The 21,630-nt window shown below is 60.5% G+C and overlaps 1 protein-coding gene across 5 annotated transcripts in view; it reads right to left on the bottom strand.

Annotated features, from left to right (window-relative positions):
• The window catches only part of NAV1 (neuron navigator 1), a 199,133-nt gene that overhangs the window by 135,774 nt on the left and 41,729 nt on the right, over positions 1-21,630 (bottom strand). For all 5 annotated transcript variants that reach the window (XM_086342972.1, XM_086342973.1, XM_086342975.1 and 2 more), the window contains exon 2: positions 5,454-6,199. In XM_086342972.1, coding sequence (XP_086199098.1) covers positions 5,454-6,169 — 716 coding nt within the window. In that variant the 5' untranslated portion in view covers positions 6,170-6,199. The remainder of the gene's footprint in view (positions 1-5,453; positions 6,200-21,630) is intronic.

The following is a 21,630-nucleotide window of genomic DNA, read 5'->3' as shown; positions in this document are numbered from 1 at the left end:
TACAGTCCTCCCAGGAACAAAGGCTCCGAGAGCTTTTATTATAGGCAATTACCCGGGCTCTCCCAGCCGCCCGCCTGCCCGGCAGTGTCTCCAGCTAAATGGGCCCTTTGGCAGCTTGAGGGGCTGGCGGGGCGTGTGAGCAGGAGGAGAAATCGATGGCTGGCCTGGGCCGTGGGACTGGGGCTGCCTCCCCCTCCAGGCTTGACCGTTCCCAGCTCTGGGGTGGCCGGAGGGGGTCAGAGACCCGAGGGACCTCCTCTCTCCCCCTCACTGGGTCTGGGGCCGAGGAGATGCCCTCCAGGCCCAGACCCGCCTGAGAGTCCAGGGCTGTGGGGGCATTTGCTGGCCGGCAAACTCCCGCAGGCGACCCGGCCCTCGTGGGTCTGCAGGCCCCGCACTGGGGACAGGGCAGGCTCAGAGGGAGCAGGGGGGCCCAACCTTGCTGGGAGCAGTTGCTGCGTGCTGCCGGCGGTGAGATGTCTATGGAACAATGAGCTTAAACCTGGCCTTTTCCAGAGGGGGCGCAGTCTACTGGTGAGAAGGCAGTGGGACATTACTAGGCGAGGGCTGAGTAACACCACACACACACACACCACACATCACATACACCACACATACACACACACATACACATACACACCACACCACCCACACACACCCACACACACCACACATACCCCCCACACACACCACACACCACACATACACACCCCACCCCCCCCACACACACCACACATCACATACACCACACATCACACACACACACACACACACCACACATACCCCCCCACACACCACACATACACACCCCACCCCCCCCACACACCACACATCACATACACCACACATCACACACACACACACCACACATCACATACACCACACATCACACACACACACACACCACACATCACATACACCACACATCACACACACACACACACACACCACACATACCCCCCACACACCACACACCACACATACACACCCCACCCCCCCACACACACCACACATCACATACACCACACATCACACACACACACACCACACATCACACACACATCACACACACCACACATCACACACACCACATATACACAACCACACACACACACCCCCCACACACACACACCACACATACCCCCCCACACACCACACACCACACATACACACCCCACCCCCCCACACACACCACACATCACATACACCACACATCACACACACACACACACACCACACATACCCCCCCCACACACCACACACCACACATACACACCCCACCCCCCCACACACACATCACATACACCACACATCACACACACACACACCACACATCACACACACACACACACCACACATCACACACACCACATATACACAACCACACACACACACCCCCCCGACACATACACCACACACCAGACATACCACACACACACACACACACACACACACCACACACACCACACATCACACACACCACATATACACACACACACCCCACACATACACCACACACACACCACACACCACACATACACACCCCACCCCCCACACACACACCACACACACACACCTCACACACACACACACCACACACACATCACACACACCACACATCACATACACCACACATCACACACACACACACCACACATCACACACACCACATATACACACACCACACACACACACACACCCCCCACACATACACCACACACACACCACAGACATACCACACACACACACACACACACCACACATCACACACCCCGCACACACACCACACATCACATACACCACACACCACACACACACCCCCCCCACACACATACATACACCCCACACATACACCCCACACACACACCCCACACACACACCCCACACACACACACACACACCACACACACACACACCACATACACACACATATACATACACCACACACAACACATACACACACCACACACCACACACATACACACCACACACAACACATACACACACCACACACACACACACACCCCCCACACCACACACACACACACACACATACCACACACACCACACATCACACACCCCCCACACACACACCACACATCACATACACCACACACCACACCCACCCACACACATACATACATACACCCCACACACACCCCACACACACACCACACACACACACCACACATCACATACACCACACACCACACACACACCACACAACACATACACCACACATCACACACACACACCACACATCACATACACCACATATACACACACCACACACACCACATACATACACCCCACACATATACCACACACACACCACACACACACACCACACATCACATACACCACACACCACACACACACCACATACCACACATCACACACACATCACACACACCACACATCACACATACCACACATCACATACACCACACGTCACACACACACACACCACACATCACACACACCACATACACCCCACACACACCACATACACACACCACACACCACAGACACACCACACACACACACACACCACACCACACATCACACACCCCGCACACACACCACACATCACATACACCACACATCACACACACACACACCACACACACACACACATATACATACACCACACACAAACACCACACACACACCACACACCACACATATACACACCACACACAACACATACACACACCACACACACACACACACCACACACATCACACACCCCCACACACACACCACACATCACATACACCACACACACACACCCCCACACACACATACATACACCCCACACACACCCCACACACACCCCACACACACACCACACATCACATACACCACACACCACACACACACCACACACACATATACATACGCCACACACAAACACCACACAAACACCACACACCACACACATACACACCACACACAACACATACACACACCACACACAAACACATCACATACACCACACTTACACACACACATACATACACCACACACATACACCACACACACACCACACATGCACACCACACACAGCTGAGCACCCCGACCCAGCGGGCAGGGGCCAGGGCAGTGAATAGGAGTACCTGGCTGTTACACTGATTGTCACTGTTCTTGTGAGCAAGGGCGAGAGGGGGTGCACGGGGCAGTGCGCCCACCCCAGGCAGTGGGGGTGGGCAGCCTCAGGGCTCTGACCTCAGGAGCGGCGCCCTTTCACCTCCTCCACCCCACACAGCCAGGCCCTGCATCCCCCCGTGATCCCAGCTGGAATGGATGGCACCGTCTATGCAGGACATTGGTTGGAAGTTGAACCAGAGAAAAGAAAACCCATGCCTGATCCTCGAGACACTATCGCACCCTCCTAAACCCTCACCCTAACCCTCAGCCTCAGGCCTGGGCTCTTCGTGGAGCAGAGAAGGGTGAGGACAGGGACGCGGGAAGCAGATGGGCAGGACCAGGGTTTGCAGAGCAGACAGAGGCGTCTCTGCCGTGTCTGTCCTGCGTGTCTAGGGTGGCTGCCCGGGCCGTGAGGAAGGGACATCTCCCAAGGAGGCAGGAGGAAACACCGCGGCTTCATTCCCTGGAGGAGCAGGAGGGGCCTGGGGTCAGGGAAACTGAGCCCTCTGAGACCCGGCAGGCTGGAGCTGTGCAGAGGCCGGCCGTGGGGCGCGGGGAGGTCTCCGTGGAAACTGTGTCTGTGACCCCTGGGCGCAGACACGTCTGGGAGGGGCCTGCGGTTCCACATAGCCCGTGGGGCGTCCTCGGTCCCAGGCTGCCTTTTGAACCACGACCCTCCTGTAACACTAACACAGGCCTGAAACGGTCTGAGAGGTGGGACGTGAAGATCCCTGCTGAGGTGTCAGGACACAATGGTGTCCTAAGCGGAGAAAAATGTCTGTTTAGTTCTGACGGAGATGTTCAGAGGAAAAAGAGCTGGCCTCCTTGGCAAATGTCAGATTCTACATCTGCCAGGAGGCCTGAAGGGTAGATCATGTAAAATCTGGGACCGTGGAGTCAGAGACACATTTCCCCAAAGATGGATTGGTGCGAAGGCAGTCTGGGAGGAGACACAGGCCCCAGAGTCGCAGGGAAGCAGCTCACGGGCAGGGACCAGTCCCAGGATGGGCCCTGACCGCTTTGAGAATCAAGTCCAGAAGCTCACGGGGGCGGGGGGGCATGCGGGCCACGCCGGGGTGCCCCCAGGGGCGGGGTCCCCACGGGACACTTGCTGGTGGATAATCTGAGCCTCTTCGGTTGCTGGAAAGTTCTTGCTAACTTGTAGACACTGTGACACGGACTTAGCGCTTTGGAGCCGCACCAGGTGCGTCTAATTCGTCACACACATGACAAGCCTGCACGTTCCTCAGAGCAGCCCTCGCTCGCCTCGCCACCCTTCTCCAGGGCAGACTGCTTCCTCGCCGGCACACCCTTCAGGGCCTCTTTGGGTCCCTATCACCCTGGCAGCCTTCCTCTCAGTGTGCTTTCCTTGCACCAATGCCCTTCTAGACTGTGGAGTCCGTAACTGAGTGCAGCGCCCTGCAGAAGGCTGGGTATGAGGTGAGAGGGGCGTACCCCTGTCCCGGCCCATGTCTGTTACGTGGAGCAGGGGAGCCCAAGACCTTCCAGGGGTCAAGCCACACTTCTGGCTTCACATGAATGTGCGCTCACCTCCTCCACCCCAGCTGCTCCCACCCGGGGGACCCAGCATCCAGGGGGCTTCTCGACCCAAACTGGGGGGGAGCTCATCCTGGAATCAGCCCAGAGGAAAACCCCAGGAAGTCCGCTTAGTCAGGGAAAGCACTTCATTTGCATTCAAGCATCTCGAAACCGTGCCAGACTTGGTAATCAGAACACTGCTTATTTAATAGTGGCCGTTTCAGACAAGAGGTATATGTTATTGTTAAGGACGGACAGAAGACGGAAGCACGTCTCTGAGCTCCACTTGCAGCATCTGAAGAGAGCGGGCAGCTTGGCTTGTTGGCTGTGCTGGGGTGAAGGGTGGCTCGGCCCCCACTGAAGGTGCCAACCACATCAAAGCTGGCCCCCTGGGGATGCACACGGGCAGCTTGGGAAGCGTAGAGAGCGGGCAGCCTGGGGGCTCCTGGGGGTCCGCGGGGATTTCACGACCATGGAGGGAAGGCCTCGCTCAGCGGCGGCTGGCCCAGATGAGTCGGGTCAGGCTGTAGCTGGCTGCATGAGCCGCGCAACACCCTGACACCTGTCCTTGAAGAAGTGAGCATGCTGCGGGCACCTCTCCGGGCCTGTGTCTCGTGGCGTGCTCAGAGTTGGGTCTTGGCGCCCCCTTAGGGTCCCACCCCCACCCCCACGCTCCCCTCCACCTTCCGTTCTCTCCACCAGCCCCTCCCCTCCACGGGCCCCCGAGTCCAGGCTCCATCCCCCCGCTGCCCCCCACAGCTTACCTGTACCGGAAAGGGGCCACAGTGGCCGTGACAGGCTGGCCATGCGTGTGGGCTGAGCCAAAGCTGACGGCCCCCAGGGCCGGGCGTGGGCTCTGCACGGGGCTGCAGGACGGGGAGGGAGGCCCCGAAGCCATCTGCAGTTCAGGCTCCAAAGGCCTAGGCACCCCGGAACTTGTGCCGGGAACGTCTCTCTGATCTTTCCCTGGGTGGTTGGAGGGCTTTTGAGCTTCAGGAGTCCCTGGTATCTGAGTGTCTCCATGGGAGCTGGCCCGGGAGGGGCTCCTGCCGCGGGTCTGGCGGGTCACGGTCCCCTCCTGGGCCCCCCTCTTCTGCCCTGGGGTGCCCCGTGTCTCTCCAGCTCTTCTCGATCTGGGCCGGCTGGCCAGGGCCACCTTGGGGGCCGCGCGGGGGCTGCTCCAGGGGGAGCCAGTGGGAGCTCCCACCCCCTCAGACAGCTCCCTCGGTGCCCCCGTGGCCTTGGGGGAGCCTCTCCCCCAGGGGGCCTTAGGGGACGAGCCCCTGGAAGGGCCGCTGGCCTTGCCCAGTCTTGGGGAGACTGCCCGCTGGGGGCTCAGGGCCAGGCCGGCCTGGCGCGGCCGCAGCTGGGGTGATGCCACTGGGGTCTGGGTCCTGCTCTGCGAGGCAGCGCGGGGCACGGGGATGGCGGAGGTGTGCTGGGGGCGGCCCGCGGCGCTCAGGCTGGCTGTCCTGTCCATGGCCGGCGGGCCTGCGGCAGGGCTACTGAGCTGTGGAGAGAGGACGGGAGACCGTTAGGCCCTGTCCTGGGGGCACCGGCGCCCCTCGGTCGTGTCCTGGCTGCCCACCCGGCTCAGGGAGGACCCTCTGCCTCTTGCAAATTCAGGAGAAAGTGCCATGCACTGAGATGTGCTGTGTGATTGGGTGGTTTACGCTTGTCCCGGCGCCTGTCCACAGATGGGGCAGGCACTCCCCGCCTCAGTCTCTTCTCGAATCCAGAATGCTCTGCCCCCGGGGAACCAACTCCCTGCCCCCGGCTGGCTCCTGCTGTGGCCTCTCTGCCTGACACCCACCTTCCCTTGGACACGGCCGTGGAGTATTAGCTCCAGATTTTACTGGCCCGCCGGCAGGCAGCCCCTGCAAGTCACAGCCTGCCCGCACCTGTCCTGGCCAGGCTCCTGCCGTCCGGCTTGCACCTGCCTGGCATCACTGCCCTTCTCCCGGCTCCTTCCTGCTGTGCCCACCCACGTATCCCTGGAGATATGGGCACCCAGCCCACAGCCTTCTTCTCTAGCCCTTTCCCTACCCACCTCCTGCCCCAGGCAACCGTTCCTCCGCCCACTCCTCTGGCCTCAGAGACGAGGGTCCCACCCTGAGATAAAGGCGGAGCCCTCTAGGCAGCCCCTGCCACCAGCACCTGTCCTTTTCTCCTGGACCTCGATCTGTGAGTCACCCCCTCTCTCCCGTATCCTCCCCAGCATGCTATGAATGAACTAATAGATCAATTAATCACTTTCATTTCAAAGGAAATTTGAAGTCGGCTACGAAGACACACAGTCAACTTCAGAGGAAAGGCGCGGTGTGGAAAGTGAATCACGCAACAATTAGCAGAAGCCAGGCATGGATGCTCCCGCAACTCTGTTGTGGGAAAAGCCTTTATAGCATTGCACCGAAGGCAGGGATCCTGAAGGAAGACGCTGAGAGGTTGGAGCGCGCAGAATTAAAGTCCCTGGGGGACAGGAAAGCGCTTGCCCAGGTTCAGGCCACCAGTATACTGCAAGCACACTCGCCACCCGGTGAGGCCCAGGGGGCTCTACCACATGGATCAAGAGCAACACCCCCTGGAAGCAGCGGCCAAAAGCTCGAACAAGACGTTCGTGAAGGCATACGGTTAGCCGGAACACAGCAAAAACCAAGGGCTTCATGAGAATCGAAGAGACGCAATTAAGTCAGTTAACATCGGCTACTATCAAGGTTACTATCTCCTGGAAAATTGTGATTTCTAGTCGTGGTATGAGGGCAGAGCCCTGGCACACGGCCATGGGAATGGCCCCAGACGCAGAAATGTATCCTGGGGATGATCACAGATGTGGCCTGAGCTGCTGAACTTGGCCACAGGCACAGGGCTGAGCCACACCCTGACCAGCAGAGGCAACGGGCTGACCACCCCTGCGCAGGGCCCCGGACCCCTGAGCACCGCAGCCACGGCTCAGACCTCAGCGTCTGAGCTTCAGTCCCGCACAGGCAGGCCCAGCGTCACGTGGCTTGTGCCAAGACACAGCGGGGAGACAGCAGGGCCTGGTGCCCCCAATCACGCCCCATACTCTCCTCCTCGAGGGACTCGAGACTGGGCAGGGGGTTCCCAGGGCTGAGGACAGGCCTGCGATAACGGTTTACTAAACGTTTCCCTTTCCTGGCCAGCCTCTAAACTCTGTCAGCCTGTCAGGACAGAGGTGACCGGAGACCCGAGCTGTGGGCAGACTGCAGGACAGGATCTCGGGCCACCCCCACCCCCTTGGCCTCCATACCCGGCTTTGGGCTCCAGCAAACCAGACGGAACAGTCAACTGAGTCTGGCCCCAGCGGAGAAGGCTGTGCCCCGCTCAGAGGACATGTGGTTCCCACTGGGGGGCTGTTTCCCTGGCCTCTGAGAGAGAGGCCCCTGAGCACAGCCGCCCCGAGCCACAGCTGAGGGTGTGTGTGTGTCGGGGGTGGCACGTCCCACTGACCCGGTCCCCACAGACGGCTCTACTGCCAGGACCCTCGGCTCCTTTTCAACCAATCAGCCAAAAGAAATGACTTTGTGCCAGTGAAAATCCATGACTTAAAACTGCCCCACCAATCCGGGGGGCAGAGGTGCTGAGCCAGCGGGGGCCCACGGACAGCCCCAGCACTCGCAGCCCCGCACCAAGACCCCATAGGGAGGCTCCCAGCAGCGGCAGCCCTGCAGATGGGTGCCGGGAGCCTGAGTCATGAGGCTGCAGGTGCCAGGCCCTGGGAGGGGCCCACGACCGACCGCCCTGCTTCACCCTATCCCTCCTCCCTCCTGCGTCACGCCCTCTGTGTTGGTTGGTTGCCAGAGGCCTGGCTTCCAGAGGGGATGCACAGCAGATGTGAGAGGAGCCTGGGGGAGGCACGCCCAAGGCCCCTGGGAACTGGAGCCGCACGGTCCCACGCCCGCCCCAGCCACGAGCCGGCCCACCACGGTCCCGGCCAACCTCCCCCTCCCACTCTGCTCTCAGCCCCAGGCCCAGGGCTGCCTGTCCAGTCAGGCGGATGCAGGCGACGTCACCCAACACGCCCACTTACTGCTCCAGGCCCCGAGGTCCAGGGCCACCAGGCTGGGGCAGGCGGGGTCTGGGGGACTCCGGGCCTCTCTGAAAGCCCACCACTGGAGACCCTGCACCCGCAGTGTGGGCTGGTACTGGTGTGAACACCAGCGACACCGAGGCCTTTGGAGGGGCAGGACACAAACCCACCAGGGAGACCCCCCTGCGAGGTGCCGTCAGGCCTCCTGCCAAGGCACGAGGCCTTGGGCCGTTACCCAAGCAGAGACCTCGAGGGGACGGTGAAGGCAGGTGTGGGGTGTTGGTGGCGGCCCAGGATTAGTCCTGTGCCTGGACTCCAGTGCTGTTCATGCACAGGACTCAGCAGCGCCATCTGGGAGGTGGGGCAAAGTCGGGGGTGGGGAGTCAGGCTCCAGGCCGCTGTCCTCCAGAGTAGTCGGGGCGGGGGGGCACCGGCCACCCTGTGCAGAGCATGTCCCAGGCCCCCTCTGGGCCATACTGACCACGCTCCGGTCACTCCTGCTGATGACGCCCCCACGTCGGGACCATCCCCTTCCCAGCAGCAGCACATCCGTGCAGGAGTCACGCACAGAGGAGGGGCCAGGGCTGCAGGAGAGGTTCCCCTCCTCCATGAATCCCCCCAACCCGGTCTCACAGGTCGGCCCCAGAGCCGTGAGGTTCCCAGAGCTCGGCGCCCCAGGGCCCACCAGGCCCAGCAGGCTGGCCAGCGAGCTTGCAGGAGACCCACGTTGGTGGGAGCAGGGGGACCCGCTCTTCCTGTCTCACTACTTGGGGGCAGACCCTGGAGAAGCCGCCACCGCCCTGCCCAGGCTCAGGGCCCCACCACTGTCCACTCCTCCTGGCACAGGGGCTCCAGGCAGGGTCCCCCCAAGACGGCTAGCTCAGGAGCTGGACCAGGGCTGCCCAACCAGCAGAGCAGAGGCTCCCAGGCCAGCCGAGGGCGCGGATGGAGAGCAGGAAGGTGCGCTTTCGCACTCTCAGATCAGAAACCCACAGCCACACAGATCACAGATCACTCACCCTGGGCAACAGCTTGAACTTGTGATAACTGTTTTGGAGTGTTGTTCAGGGTCTGGTTCTGCTATTTATAAACTGTGTGGCTTTGGGAAAGTCACTTAAGCTCTCCAAACTTTGGTTGTTTCATCTGAAAAATGGCGGGGGCGGGGGGGTGAGGGGTGGGGACCGACATCACTGAGCTGCTATAAAAATGAAATGAGATAATGCGTGTCTTAGCACATTCTGGCAGCTTTCATGGCATATCATAGATGGGGGTGGGGTGGTGGTGGGGGTTGGGTGGTGGGGTGGGTGGGGCTTATTCCTCGTGGTTCTGGAGGCTGGAAGTTCAAGGTCAAGGAGCCAGCAGATCCGGCATCTGGTGGGGCCTTTGTTTCCAGCTCATGGACGGCATCTTCTCACTATGTCCTCTTATGGAGGGTGGGGTGAGGGGGCTCTCGAGGGTCTCTTTCCGGGGACACTGATCCCATTCATGACCTAACCACATACCAAGGACTCCAGCTCTTCCCACCATCACTTGAGGCTAGGATTTCAACATAAGAACTTGGGGACATAAGCATTCAGTCTAAAGCAGAGTGAAAAACACTTCATGTGGTAGCCCGAGGGGAGTGCTTTTAAAAGGTTAGTTCTTATAACAAAAGTAACATGCTCATTAGAAAAAACTTGGAAAAACCTACAAAAATACAAAGAGGAAAATGTCTATCCCCTACAGGCCTTCTGCTGTTGTTCAGCGGCTCAGTCCTGTCCGAGTCTTTGCAGCCCCATGGACTGCAGCACACCAGGCTTCCCTGCCCATTCCTGTCTCTGTGTGCCTTACCAGCAGACACTGACCTTCTTACACGTCTTGATTTCTTCCAGGCTCCTTACAATTCACGCTTATACCCATAGACATCGTAAAATTGTGATGATACTATACATACATTTTACATCTTTTCACTTACTATGTAGTAAGCATTTTTACTTTCCATTTAAAAACCTTCAGACATTTTCAGAAACATTGTTGTGAATCACTGATAAACTTCTGTGACTGCATTAGACAAAACTGGCTCATCACCCACTGTCACTAACCCTTTGGAGGTTTCCAGTTTCCTACCATTTTGTGTAAGACTGTGATGAACACCCAGGCCAGCTCTGCTGGGGCCTCGGATGACAGCTTCTGGCTGCACTTCTGGAAAGGGGATTACCAGGTCCAAGGTGGGGTCGCAGGAGAACTCAGTCACACGCTGCAGATGCTGTTCTGAAAGCCACATCCAGCCTGTCTCCCCAGTCTGACTCTCAGCACCCTTCCCCCAGATCCTGGTGCAACCGTGGTGGGGGGGGTGGGTGCAGTCTCTGGGGGGCCCGGAGCTTCAACCACGTTCAGGTAGTCAGGCCAAGCAGAGGGGCAGAGCTGGAGGCAAAAACGTGGGGGCAGACCGTGCGGGCAGTCTGCTCTGCCTGCCCCCTGAACACTGCTGGGCCTCGGGGGTTTGGGTCTGAGGCCGGGAGGGGCCTTCCTCCCTTGGGGAGTACCAGCGACTGGGCCCGTCTGGTGCGCTGGGGGCGGGGGTGGGGAGAGCGCTGAGGGCAGCCCGCAGGCGGCAGGGCAGGCCGGGCAGGCCTGCTCTCCCCAAGGTCTGGTCCGCTGCTCCTTGGTGCCCTGTCCGGCCCAGGCCCCCCCTTTCTTTTCAGTCCCTCCCGTTTCTGAGATTGCCCTCCAACTTCTCATCCGGGTGGTTTTCGATCTGAGCCCCATGGTAACCGCCTGTCAGGCCCTTGGATGGGCAGGTGGAGAAGCCAGAGCGAGCTCCAGGCCGAGGGCCCAGGCTTCCTAACTTCCTCCCCACACCGCTCTTTCCCTCGAGCAGTGACTGGAAAACCCTCCATCACCCGCTGCCTTCTGCAATGCCCACAGAAAGGTGCTCACGGGCCCCGCCCACCCCACGTAAACGAATGCCTGTGACTCTCCTCCTGGGACCTGAGGGAACGTCCCCGAGAAGACCCTCCAGCCGCACATGCTGACATCGGCCTCGTGACTTGTTGTCTCCTAGGTTCTGGTCCACGCTGTTTGTGACCTCTCTGGGGACCCTGAGAGCAAGCAAGTGACCACTGCGTGGATGTCCCAGAACACAAGGTCTCACCACCTCCTCCAACCACCACCTAACTTCTTGTTCTCTCTCTTTTGGCAATACTTGTTGTCATGGAGATTCTAATGAATGTAGGAAGCTTGTTACTTGGCAACGAGATGCTGGAGGTACAGGATTGGCTGCTGAGGTCTGAAGGCGCAGCAAGGATGCTGAGGGAAGGTGGGGGACGTTGAGAAACACCCTGGGGGAGCACCAGGCACAGGGAGGGAGCAGACGAAGGACCAGGTGGCGAGGAAGAGCGAACATGGAACATTCCAGGGCTGGGCCATGCTGTGTGCTTGCTCTGATGCCCTCAGTAAAAGCAAGACAAAACAAACACACAGTAATGTATTTTCATAGCTGTATTTACACTGCGGCAGGATGGATGGGGATTTCAACAAAGAGAAGGTCCTAAGTATCAGAGCGGGGAAATGCCGCAGGAAGGCTCTGTGGTGCAGCGGAAAGGGCAGGGCTTGCGGTCGAAAACTTGGATGTGAAGCTCAACCCCACCCATTCCTCTGCTGAGCTTCAGTTTCCTCATCTATGAAACGGGAACAGCAGCCTGACCTCCAGGGCCAGCTTGATGAGCGCTGACCAGCGGGAGTGGGCGCGTGGGCAGTGGTCTCACACGTGGCTTCTGCAGGGGCCTTTTGTGACCAACTGCTCCTTGTTATCTTAATCACTAGCATCATGACCAGAACTGAAAGCGTGAGACATGGAGAGGAGACAGCCTAGCTCACTCCCATCCAGACTCACAGGCCTACTGTCTGAGTGCCAGCCTCTCTAGGGGCCAGCTGTCCACGCCTGAAACGGTCTGTTCCTCAGGGCGCCATCAGGAGGACAGATCCCAGCAGGTTCATGAGACGCTGTGCCCGTCCTGAGTGCCCAGTGGGTGCCCCAGACGCCCTAAAAGCCAGGGCAGCACTCCTGACTCCACGCCCAGCTCTGTCCTCGGGGGTGGAGACCACGGCCGCAGAGTTTCAGTCGTCCTTCCAGGAAGGACGGCTCAAGGGTGCTGGGCACCCTCCCTAGCACCTGGGTCACACGTGGCCCCGGAGCGGTGAGAGCGGGCGAGTGCAGGCACTCGGCAGACGAAGCAATCAGCGAGTTCCCGAGCGATGACCGGCGTCCTCTGCCGGCCCCGGGGTGGCCGCGGCGGCCCAGGGAGCACGGACCCTGCTGCCCCTGCATGCGCACTGCGAGGCGGAGGGCCAGGTGGGGCTCCCTCTCAGACAGGACTCCCTCTCAGACAGGACTCTCAGGATGGTCTGCGGCGACCCCAAGGTACAGGAGAGGGACTCAGGGGGCGGGTCACCTGGGCCGGTGGAGCCTTAAAAGTTCTAGAGATTCCAGGTGACCAGCCTGACCCCACTGCTGCCATCTGCTCCTCCTGGCCCCTCCTGTCCTCAGAGAGCAATGTGACAGCTGAGGACAGACCGGCTCACCAGCTGCACGTCGAACTGACCAGAGGTGGGCAGACGGCGTCTCAGGCAGATGCTGCTTCATTCAGCGCCTCTCTGGCTGCAGCTCGCCAGCCCCCGCACTCTGAAGCCCTCCGTGCTTTCCAGCCTGACTTCTAACGATGCCCGCTCTGAGGGTCCCACCTCCGCTGGGCCTGGGCCAGGCTTGCCCCCTCAGTGGGGGCCGGGCCAGAGGGCAGTGCCTGGGCTCGGGAGACCTGGCCACGGGCCCACGCCTGAGGCTTCTAAGCAATTTCATGGCAACAAAAGATAATTCAGAAAAGGGTTAACTGCGGCACGGAGAGCACAGAGCAGCCTTGGGTCTGACGGCGTCCCGTCGTTTTTCTCCCGCGCGGAGAGGAAACACGGAGAAGAGGGGTCACCGAGGCAAGAAGAGATCCGGGGAGTGGCCCTCGGAGACCCTTCCCTCGGCGGGGAGGGGAGGGCTGGCGTGAGCCCCAGATGGGGTGGGGGGCACTTGGTACCCGAGCTGGGTGGCACTCTGTCGTCCAAAGGGCAGGGGTCCCACTGCAGCTGCTGTGAGTGGTTGGGAAGTGGTGTGGGCCTTCCCACTTTAGCTTCAAGTTGATCTGTTTGAAGTCTTGGCTCTCCATGTAGGATTTTTTATCAACAATGTGTTTCCCTGCTTCACTCCCTGGGGCTGGGTGGGGTCGGTGACCATGACCACCGGGGCTTCAGTCTGTCGAGGACAGGGAGCGCGGAGGGTGCTGGGGGCCTGAGAGCCTAACAAGAGGGAAGGAAGAAGCAGGCTTGAGGACTCACTTCTGCAGAGGCCCTGGGAGGGCTGGGCCTCCCGCGAGGTGGGGGAAATGATGCTTCAGAGCCAGACTTGAGGTCAGGACCACGGGAGCTGGGGGGTGGTCTTCTCAGGACAATGTGGCTCCAGAGGCCCTGCCGCGGGTGGGCTCTCTGCTCCCCAACCAGGAAGCAGGGGTCGACTCCGAAACCTGCGAGCCTCACTATTCTTGAATTTCCTGACTCATCTTTGTCCACTTTTTTGGTCCCTCCCTCCACCGTTTATAAAACATAGTTCATATTTTGAAGTAGTTTCAGATTTACTGAGAAGCTGCAGAGATACGACAAAGTCTCCATGCCCTCTGGCCCAGCTGCCCTCGTGCTGAAGTCTTGTATAACCAGGTACCTTTGTGAAAGGGAAAAACTTGACATCGGCTCGTAACTGCTCAGTGAAGTACAGACTCTTCTCAGAGTTCACCAGTCTCTCCACCCACGTCTTTTTCTGTGTTCCAGGCGCCCCACTGCACTTAGCTTCCCTTAGCTTTTAAAATTTAAATTTCCTTTTGCAAACTCCGGTCTGTCTGCACTGTGCTCCAAGGCATCTGGGCTGCTGTCACTCAATTCTGAGCAGGTCACGGGCCGCAGGAAGAGCAAGGGATGTGCAGTATTTACAACAGCCAGGTCAGGGAAGCAGCCTGGGGGTCCACTGATAGAGGGGTGGATAAAGGAGACGGGACACACACACAATGGACTATTACTCAGCCATAAAGAAGAATGAAATGATGCCATTTGCAGAGACATGGATGGATGATGCAGAGACTGTCATATAGAGTGAAGTAAGTCAGAAAGAGAAAAATATCTTAGATTAATGCATATATGTGGGATCTAGAAAAATGGTACAGATGAACCTATATGCAAAGCAGAAACAGAGACACAGACACAGAGAACAAACATTTAGATACCAAGCAGAGAAAGAGGGGGTGGCACGGATGAACTGGGAGCCTGGGATTGACACACATATATATATATATAAAACTGGTACTATGCATAAAATAGATAGGCTTCCCAGTGGCACAGCGGTAAAGAATCCGCCTGCCAATGAAGGAGATGCAGGAGATGTGGGTTCGATCCCTGGGTCAGGAAGATCCCCTGGGGAAGGAAATGGCAACCTGCTCCAGCATTCTTGCTGGGAGAATTCCAGGCACAGAGGAGCCTGGAGGGCTGCAGTCCACAGGGTCACAGAAAGTCAGACATGACTGAGTACACACGCACAGAAGCAGAAAACAGGTAACCACGGAGACCTGCCGTGAGCACGGGAGCTCTGCTCAGCGCTCTGTGCTGACAGAGAGGGGTCTGTACAGCAGGAACTAACGCAGCACTGCCAAGCAGCTAAAATCCAGTAATAATAACAAAAAGGAGCAAGGGACGGTCTCCCCCCTGGAGCTTTCCTCTTTGGAGTCAGAGGTCATTCCATATTGCTAAGACTTTTAGAGGTGACCATGGGGTCTCAGTCCCCAAGAGCCACAGGATGAGGGGACCACAGTCTCAGATGACCAGATGCTCCCCCCTCAGGGCACACAGCCTGGCTGGAGCCACCCCCTTGGTCTGGAGCCCAGGGTTGGCCTGAAGCAGAACTCAGCTTGTCTCTGAGCACAGAAGGTTTGGCGATGGGCAGAACCAAGAGGGAGCAGAGAGGGGCCTGCATCTCCGCAGAATTGTTTCCAAACAGAGTGTTAACGTTTTCCCTCTCAGGGTCTCCCTGGCGATGACTGTGATGCTGAAAATGCACTAAAGCTCTCTCCTTGTTTACAGCACACGCCCATCCTCCCTCTGCCCTCAGCCCAGTCTCTTGCTGAGCAGTCACACAAGTGGCCCTGAATAGCGGTCACAGCCAGGGAGCCTGCCCGAGGCCCCAGCTCACGGGAGAGCACCGCGTTCTGAGAGACGCAGGTTTGGGGAGAGAAGCCTAGAAGCTCACTTTGTGCTCTGTGCCCCTTGTCGCAACGTGCAGGCTGAGGCGGGCTGGCTTACGGACTCTGCATACACATCCTCTGCTCTCCGTTCCCACTGAACACGGCCTTGGGAAAGGAGCCCCCTTCCGGCCAGAGGGACTGGGCTGCACGTGAAGATGAGGCAACTTTCAAGGGGCCCTGCACGTGGGACCCAAGAGCACTGTGACATTGTCTTCCCAGAAGCCCCCACCCAGGGAGCACGCTCCTGGAGGCCCCAGGGCAGGCAGGAGGCTGCCGGCTGGCGCAGAGAGCCTCGCACTCTCCTTGTGGTTGAGGGGGCCACCAAAGCCCCGATGCCAAGAGCGGGCGCAGACGGTCTTCTCAGGGGCAGAGCCCGCCTGCTTCTGATGCCCCACATGACGACGGCCACCAGTCCCAGGGACACCACAGGCACGACTACCTCCAGGGGCTCTGCCGGCCCCAGGATGAGCCCCAGAGAGACACCGCACCTCCCGCCTTCCCGTCACCGAGCCGGGGGAGCGCACGGAGCCAGCCTCCTGACGGCAGGTGCCCGCCCTCACCCGTGGCCTTTGCTTCTGCCACCCCAACACTCAGCGAACTTGGAGTTTGGGTCCCGGGTCACAGAGCTGCAGTCAGGCCCCCGATTCCAGGCCAAGGACGTCCAGTCAGCTCCGTGGTTCCTGCGGGCTTTTCCTGGTCCCGCACCCTGTGCCAGGGCCCCAGTTCTGGCCACTTGTTTATCAGAAGGATGGAGGCCTGGTCCCCTGCCCCACTGCTGCCCACTCAGCATGTCCTCACTGAGGGCAGAGGGCCTGGCTGAACCCACTTTGACTGCGACCCCTTCGTGCAATTAAACCAAGCCCCCGGGGCCCACAAGAGCCCCAACTCACTCCCGCTGCCTGCTGGCCACGCCTCCGGCCTGTCCCCGCCGCACAGCGTCCTGTCTTCCTCCAGCTGGCCTCTCCACACCCTCTTGTTTGTCCCGGGCGTCGAACCATCCAGGAGCCCCCGGGGGCCCCGGCAGCACCCCACTGCTGGCTCTCAGTGCCCATGGCTCCTGGAGAAGGCGGCCCTGCCCTGCTCTGCGCTCCAGCGCCCGGTGCTGGTGGAACAGAGATGCCCAGGGCCCGGCGGGCTGGGCCCTGCTCCTTGTCCAGACCACGCGGCGGCGGTCTCCTGGGCCCAGGAAGCTGGGTCAGGGGAGATGCCTCCCCGCCCCAGGCTGGGGGTGCCACGGGAGGCAGGAAATGAGAGGCAGCTGTGGAGGATGCAGGCCGGGAAGCGTCCCCACAGCGCTGGCAGCAGGTGGGGCGCGGGCACAACCTCCCAAGCTACAGGGAGGGGAGGGCCCTGCGGGAAGGGGTCTCAGTATTGTCCCCTTGGGCTCAGCTGGAGGCCCCTGGGGCACGTTGGTGGTTGTATGAGAGGCTGTGGTCTGCATGGAGGCTCACCCAGAAGCTCCAGGCTAAGGACTGGGTGTGTGTGTTGGAAGGGGGAAGGTGGGTTGTGGGGCCAACCCCGGGGGTCTGGGCAGCAGGCGGGCTGTGGGGGTTCGCACTGCCTCCTCATCATCCCTTCCGCACCCTTCCTCTTATCACAGACCCCTTCCCCAGGGGGCACGGCCTTCAATCCCACCTGCAGCCTCAGAATGATGGGAAAGGACCCTCAGCACCAGCCCAGCCCTGGGGGGTGTGGGCCACTGGACTAGGCCTACCATTCGGAGGAGGAAGAGCAAGGGCCCCGCCCCCGGCTCCCAGCACAGCACTTACACGAGCCCAGCTTGGCCTCACACAACCTGGGAAGCAGACACCGTCACCCTCCTTCACAGCAGAAGCAACCCGGGTCCCCAGCTGTGTGGTGGGCCCAGGGCCACTCCTGGCTGGCCTCACGGTGAGCCTGGGGCGTGGGGGCCACCCTCTCCCGGGGCCTCCCTGGGGGGAGCAGAGCAGAGACCTCACCCTTTGCCGTGCTGACTGCACACACGGTGCTCCCTCCCCGACCCAGGCAGTCTCCCGGAGAAGGAGCAGAGACCCGCCATCCCAGGCCTGCCCCCTGTGCTCGCCTCAACCTCGGGGGCAGGGACGGGGCAGGGGCCCCGGGAAGAGCCCGACCCCCCTGAGGCCCCTGCGGGCCAGGCGCTGCTGCTTTCAGCAGGCTCCGTGCTGGACAGCTCCCGGGCTGCAGCCCAGGCGGGCACCGCGTCCTGTTGGGGTGGGGGGCCCTGTGTGGCTGCCTCGCCCACCACCGCCCCATCCTCCCACCTCTCCTGCCACCGGGGCGTCACAGACACGATCCGGTTCCCAGCCTCCCACCCAGTCCCCTCCCTGTGGGAACCCAGAGCCCCAGCCATCCTCTGAGGGCAGGCGGGCCATCCTCAGTGAGTCTGACCACAGACCTCTTCACAGCTGGCTCTGGGGGCCCCTCCCACCTCCTGCCAGACCCCGTGCAGCCTGAGTGTGCTCACGTCCCTCCGCTCCAGCAGCCGCCTCCTTCCCCTTCTCCTGGTCATCCTGAGAGCCCCAACCTTGCAAACAGGGCCCCTGAGGCACAGGGCAGACCGGCCGACACAACACCTCCTCAGCACGGGGCCAGGGTGGCTGCCGGGAAGGGCCTTTAGAGCCGCTGCTGGGGCCAGAGGTGTGGTCCTGTCTCGCAGGCAGACCAGGCTCCCGGGCTCTCAGCTGCGGCTTCCCCGGCACCTGTGCACTTGGTCTCTTCGCCCACCTGCTCTGGGGGTGGTTCCCTACACTGACCCCCGGGGCCAAGAGTCAGTCTGAACACCTGCTCATAGCTCCTGTCCATCCCGTGTGCCTCCACCGGCCCCGCTGGGCGGGAGCAGAGGCAGGAGGGGCAGGGCTGGAGTGGGGGAGCCTGTGCGCCCGTGGGAGCCCCAGTCTGATGGGGGAGGAGACCCCATGCCAGGCTCAGCGACCCCGCCCCTCTACTTCGGCTGCAGCCCCTACTCAGCCCTGGAGACCCAAATTTCCACTTTCCGAGGGACGGTTTGGGTTTGGAGATGCATTCGCTGAGGTGTCCGTGCACCGAGAACCCTGGTGATGGGAAGGAGGGGGTGATTGAGGGGTGTGGCCCCAAGCTGAGAAGGGCCGCCTCCAGGAATGACAGACCAGCAGGGCCCAGTCACCCCGGGATGCACCCTGGGGCTGCAGGTGTGGCTCTGATGGAGGAACAGCCCCGAGGCTGCTGCCCCGTCTGCAGGGAGCCTCCGTCTGGCCCACAAGGCCTGGCTCAAACCCACCTCACATCCTCGGGACACAACCACCTGCCTCGTCCTGCCGCTCTTCCGGACTCAGCCCTCAGAGCAGGAGTGTAGCACCACCTCCTCCAGGAAGGCCTCCGTCACCGCCTCCTCCAGGAAGGCCTCCCGTCATTCAGTTCCTGATGCCCACTCACTCACTGTTGACCCTTCAGTGCCACTAAAGGGTCAAGCGAACGAGATGTGGTCTGCAGAGCCCAGTGGTCAGCACACCTGCTGTGTGTTCCAGGGAAGCCCTTACCCACTGTTTCATTGATTTCATCACCAGCCAAGGGGCTGAGTCAGAAGCTCTGCAGACCCACTCCAGGCCTGGTGGTGGTTTTGCCCGCAAGGCGGGCAGCACCCTCACCTCATGCCTCCTCTGCCCCTGGGGGCAGGAGCTCAGTGCATCCAGGGCGTCTCCACTGTGCCCACCTGCAGCTTGCCCCAGACCTAAGCAGGCCGTGTCCCTCGGGAAGGGGGCCAGCAGGGGCTATAGCCAGGAGCTCGGGGATGGTGCGGTCACCGCAAACTTCCTACCTCCTGACTCAGCTGTCTCACTGCCCAGACTCCCCTGGGGGCTGGGGTGGGTGCTGAGAGCGATGAGCAGGAAGGGGATTCTCGGCCAGAGGGGAGTGCGGAGATCGGGTCGGGCTGTGGGTCTCCTGCCCAGAGGCCTGCACCAGGGGGCTGAGCTGTGGAGACCTGCACGCACCTGCACGCACCCGCACACACAAGCACACACATCCGCATGCAGCCGCACATGCGTGCACACGCTTGCACGCGGGCACACACACCTGCACACACCCACACACACCTGCACGTGCAACCTTCCCCAGCAACACCCAAGCTCCCCACACCCGCCCTCTGCCAGGCCTGCTCTGCCCCTCCCTGGGTGGGGGCACCCAGCTGTGATGGAGCCCGGGGCAGGGCCCCACTCAGGGGGGCTATGCAGACAAGCACCCCACTCCTCGCTGCCTGAAAAAGGTCTCGGGGGCACACTGCCCCTTTCGGGTCCAACCTGCCCTTGCTGCTGAGGGTAACACACCAGCTTCAAGCCCAGGCGACTCCTGGTGCACGAGAGGAGACATCGAGGGCAGAGCAGGGAGAAGCCAACACCCTGACTCACACGGAGGCAAAGGAGACAGCAGGCTGGGTCCTCGTCCTCAAGCCTGGGAGCTCAGCCTCAGTCCTCTCAGAGCGGGTTCGCCCCCATGAGAAGTGATGAAGGAGGAGAAAGGGGCACCAGGTGAGGGAGACAGGAGGCCGTGCAGACGGTCCCTGTGGGTCACGGGTGCGGCCTGTGACCTCCTCGCTGCAGAGGTCCCCGCTCAGAGGGACCGTTGGACCGCCTCCAGCTGTACCAGACCAGAGGGCCTGGCCTGCCTCACCGCCCTCCCCGGCACCTGGAGCCCGGCCGTGCACTGACTGCAGTGTGGTGAGAGGCCTGGTCGACTGATGATGAGCCCAAGGCCCGGCGCAGGCGCAGCTCTGACCGATGCTCCGGCCTGGCCACCCGCCTGCCACCCGAGTGGAATGGCCACCCGCACCTGCGGGCCATACCCGGCTCGCCACGTGGCCACTACCGCTGTGTCAGAGAGACACGGCCCGGGCCTCCAGGACCAGGAAGGAAGGGACGCGCAGAACTTCCTGAAGGGCTGGGACTGTCCCAAACCACGCTTGTCACGGCACTTAAACGACAGCTTCCGTCTGTGAAAGCTCACTGGATTTTCATTTCACGCACCTTGTACCTCAGTAAACCAGCACACACAGCAGGTCAGCAGAGCCTCAGTCCTGGGGAGGTCTTCGGCTGGGCCTCGAGGAGGTAGGCACCCAGGTGCAGGCCCTCCTCAGCCTGGACTGCTGATGCTGCCTTGGCACTTACTAACCGGGCCTCCAGTCTCAGCTTCCGAGATGCTGGCATCCTCCTGACGGGGCGGCCAAGGGAGAAGCTGTCCTTAGTGGTGAGCCCAGAGCAGGGGCTCTGGCAAAAACAACAATGCTTCCTTCCTTGTTTTACAGGCTTTCCACACAGTAACTCACTTAACATCACAGCAACTGTACGACATACTAAATATTATTAGCCCCATTCTATGGATGACATTCTACGGCAGCTGTGCGGTGCAGGAGCAGCGGAGCAGAGATACCCCGCGTCCAAGGTCAGGAGCAGCAGAGAGGATACACTCCCCGTCCAAGGCCGGGAGCGGCAGCCATGATGAGATACCCCTCGTCCAAGGTAAGAAAACCCCACTAAGACGGTAGGCGCTGAGAGAGGGCATCAGAGGGCAGACAGACAGAAACCACAATCACAGACAACTAGTCAATCTGATCAC

Source organism: Bos grunniens, chromosome 16, assembly GCF_055505025.1.
Source record: "Bos grunniens cultivar Pamir isolate PY7600 chromosome 16, Bosgru_T2T1.0, whole genome shotgun sequence".
In the NCBI taxonomy this organism is placed as follows: Eukaryota; Metazoa; Chordata; class Mammalia; order Artiodactyla; family Bovidae; genus Bos; species Bos grunniens.
This window is presented reverse-complemented; position numbering and strand designations above follow the sequence as displayed.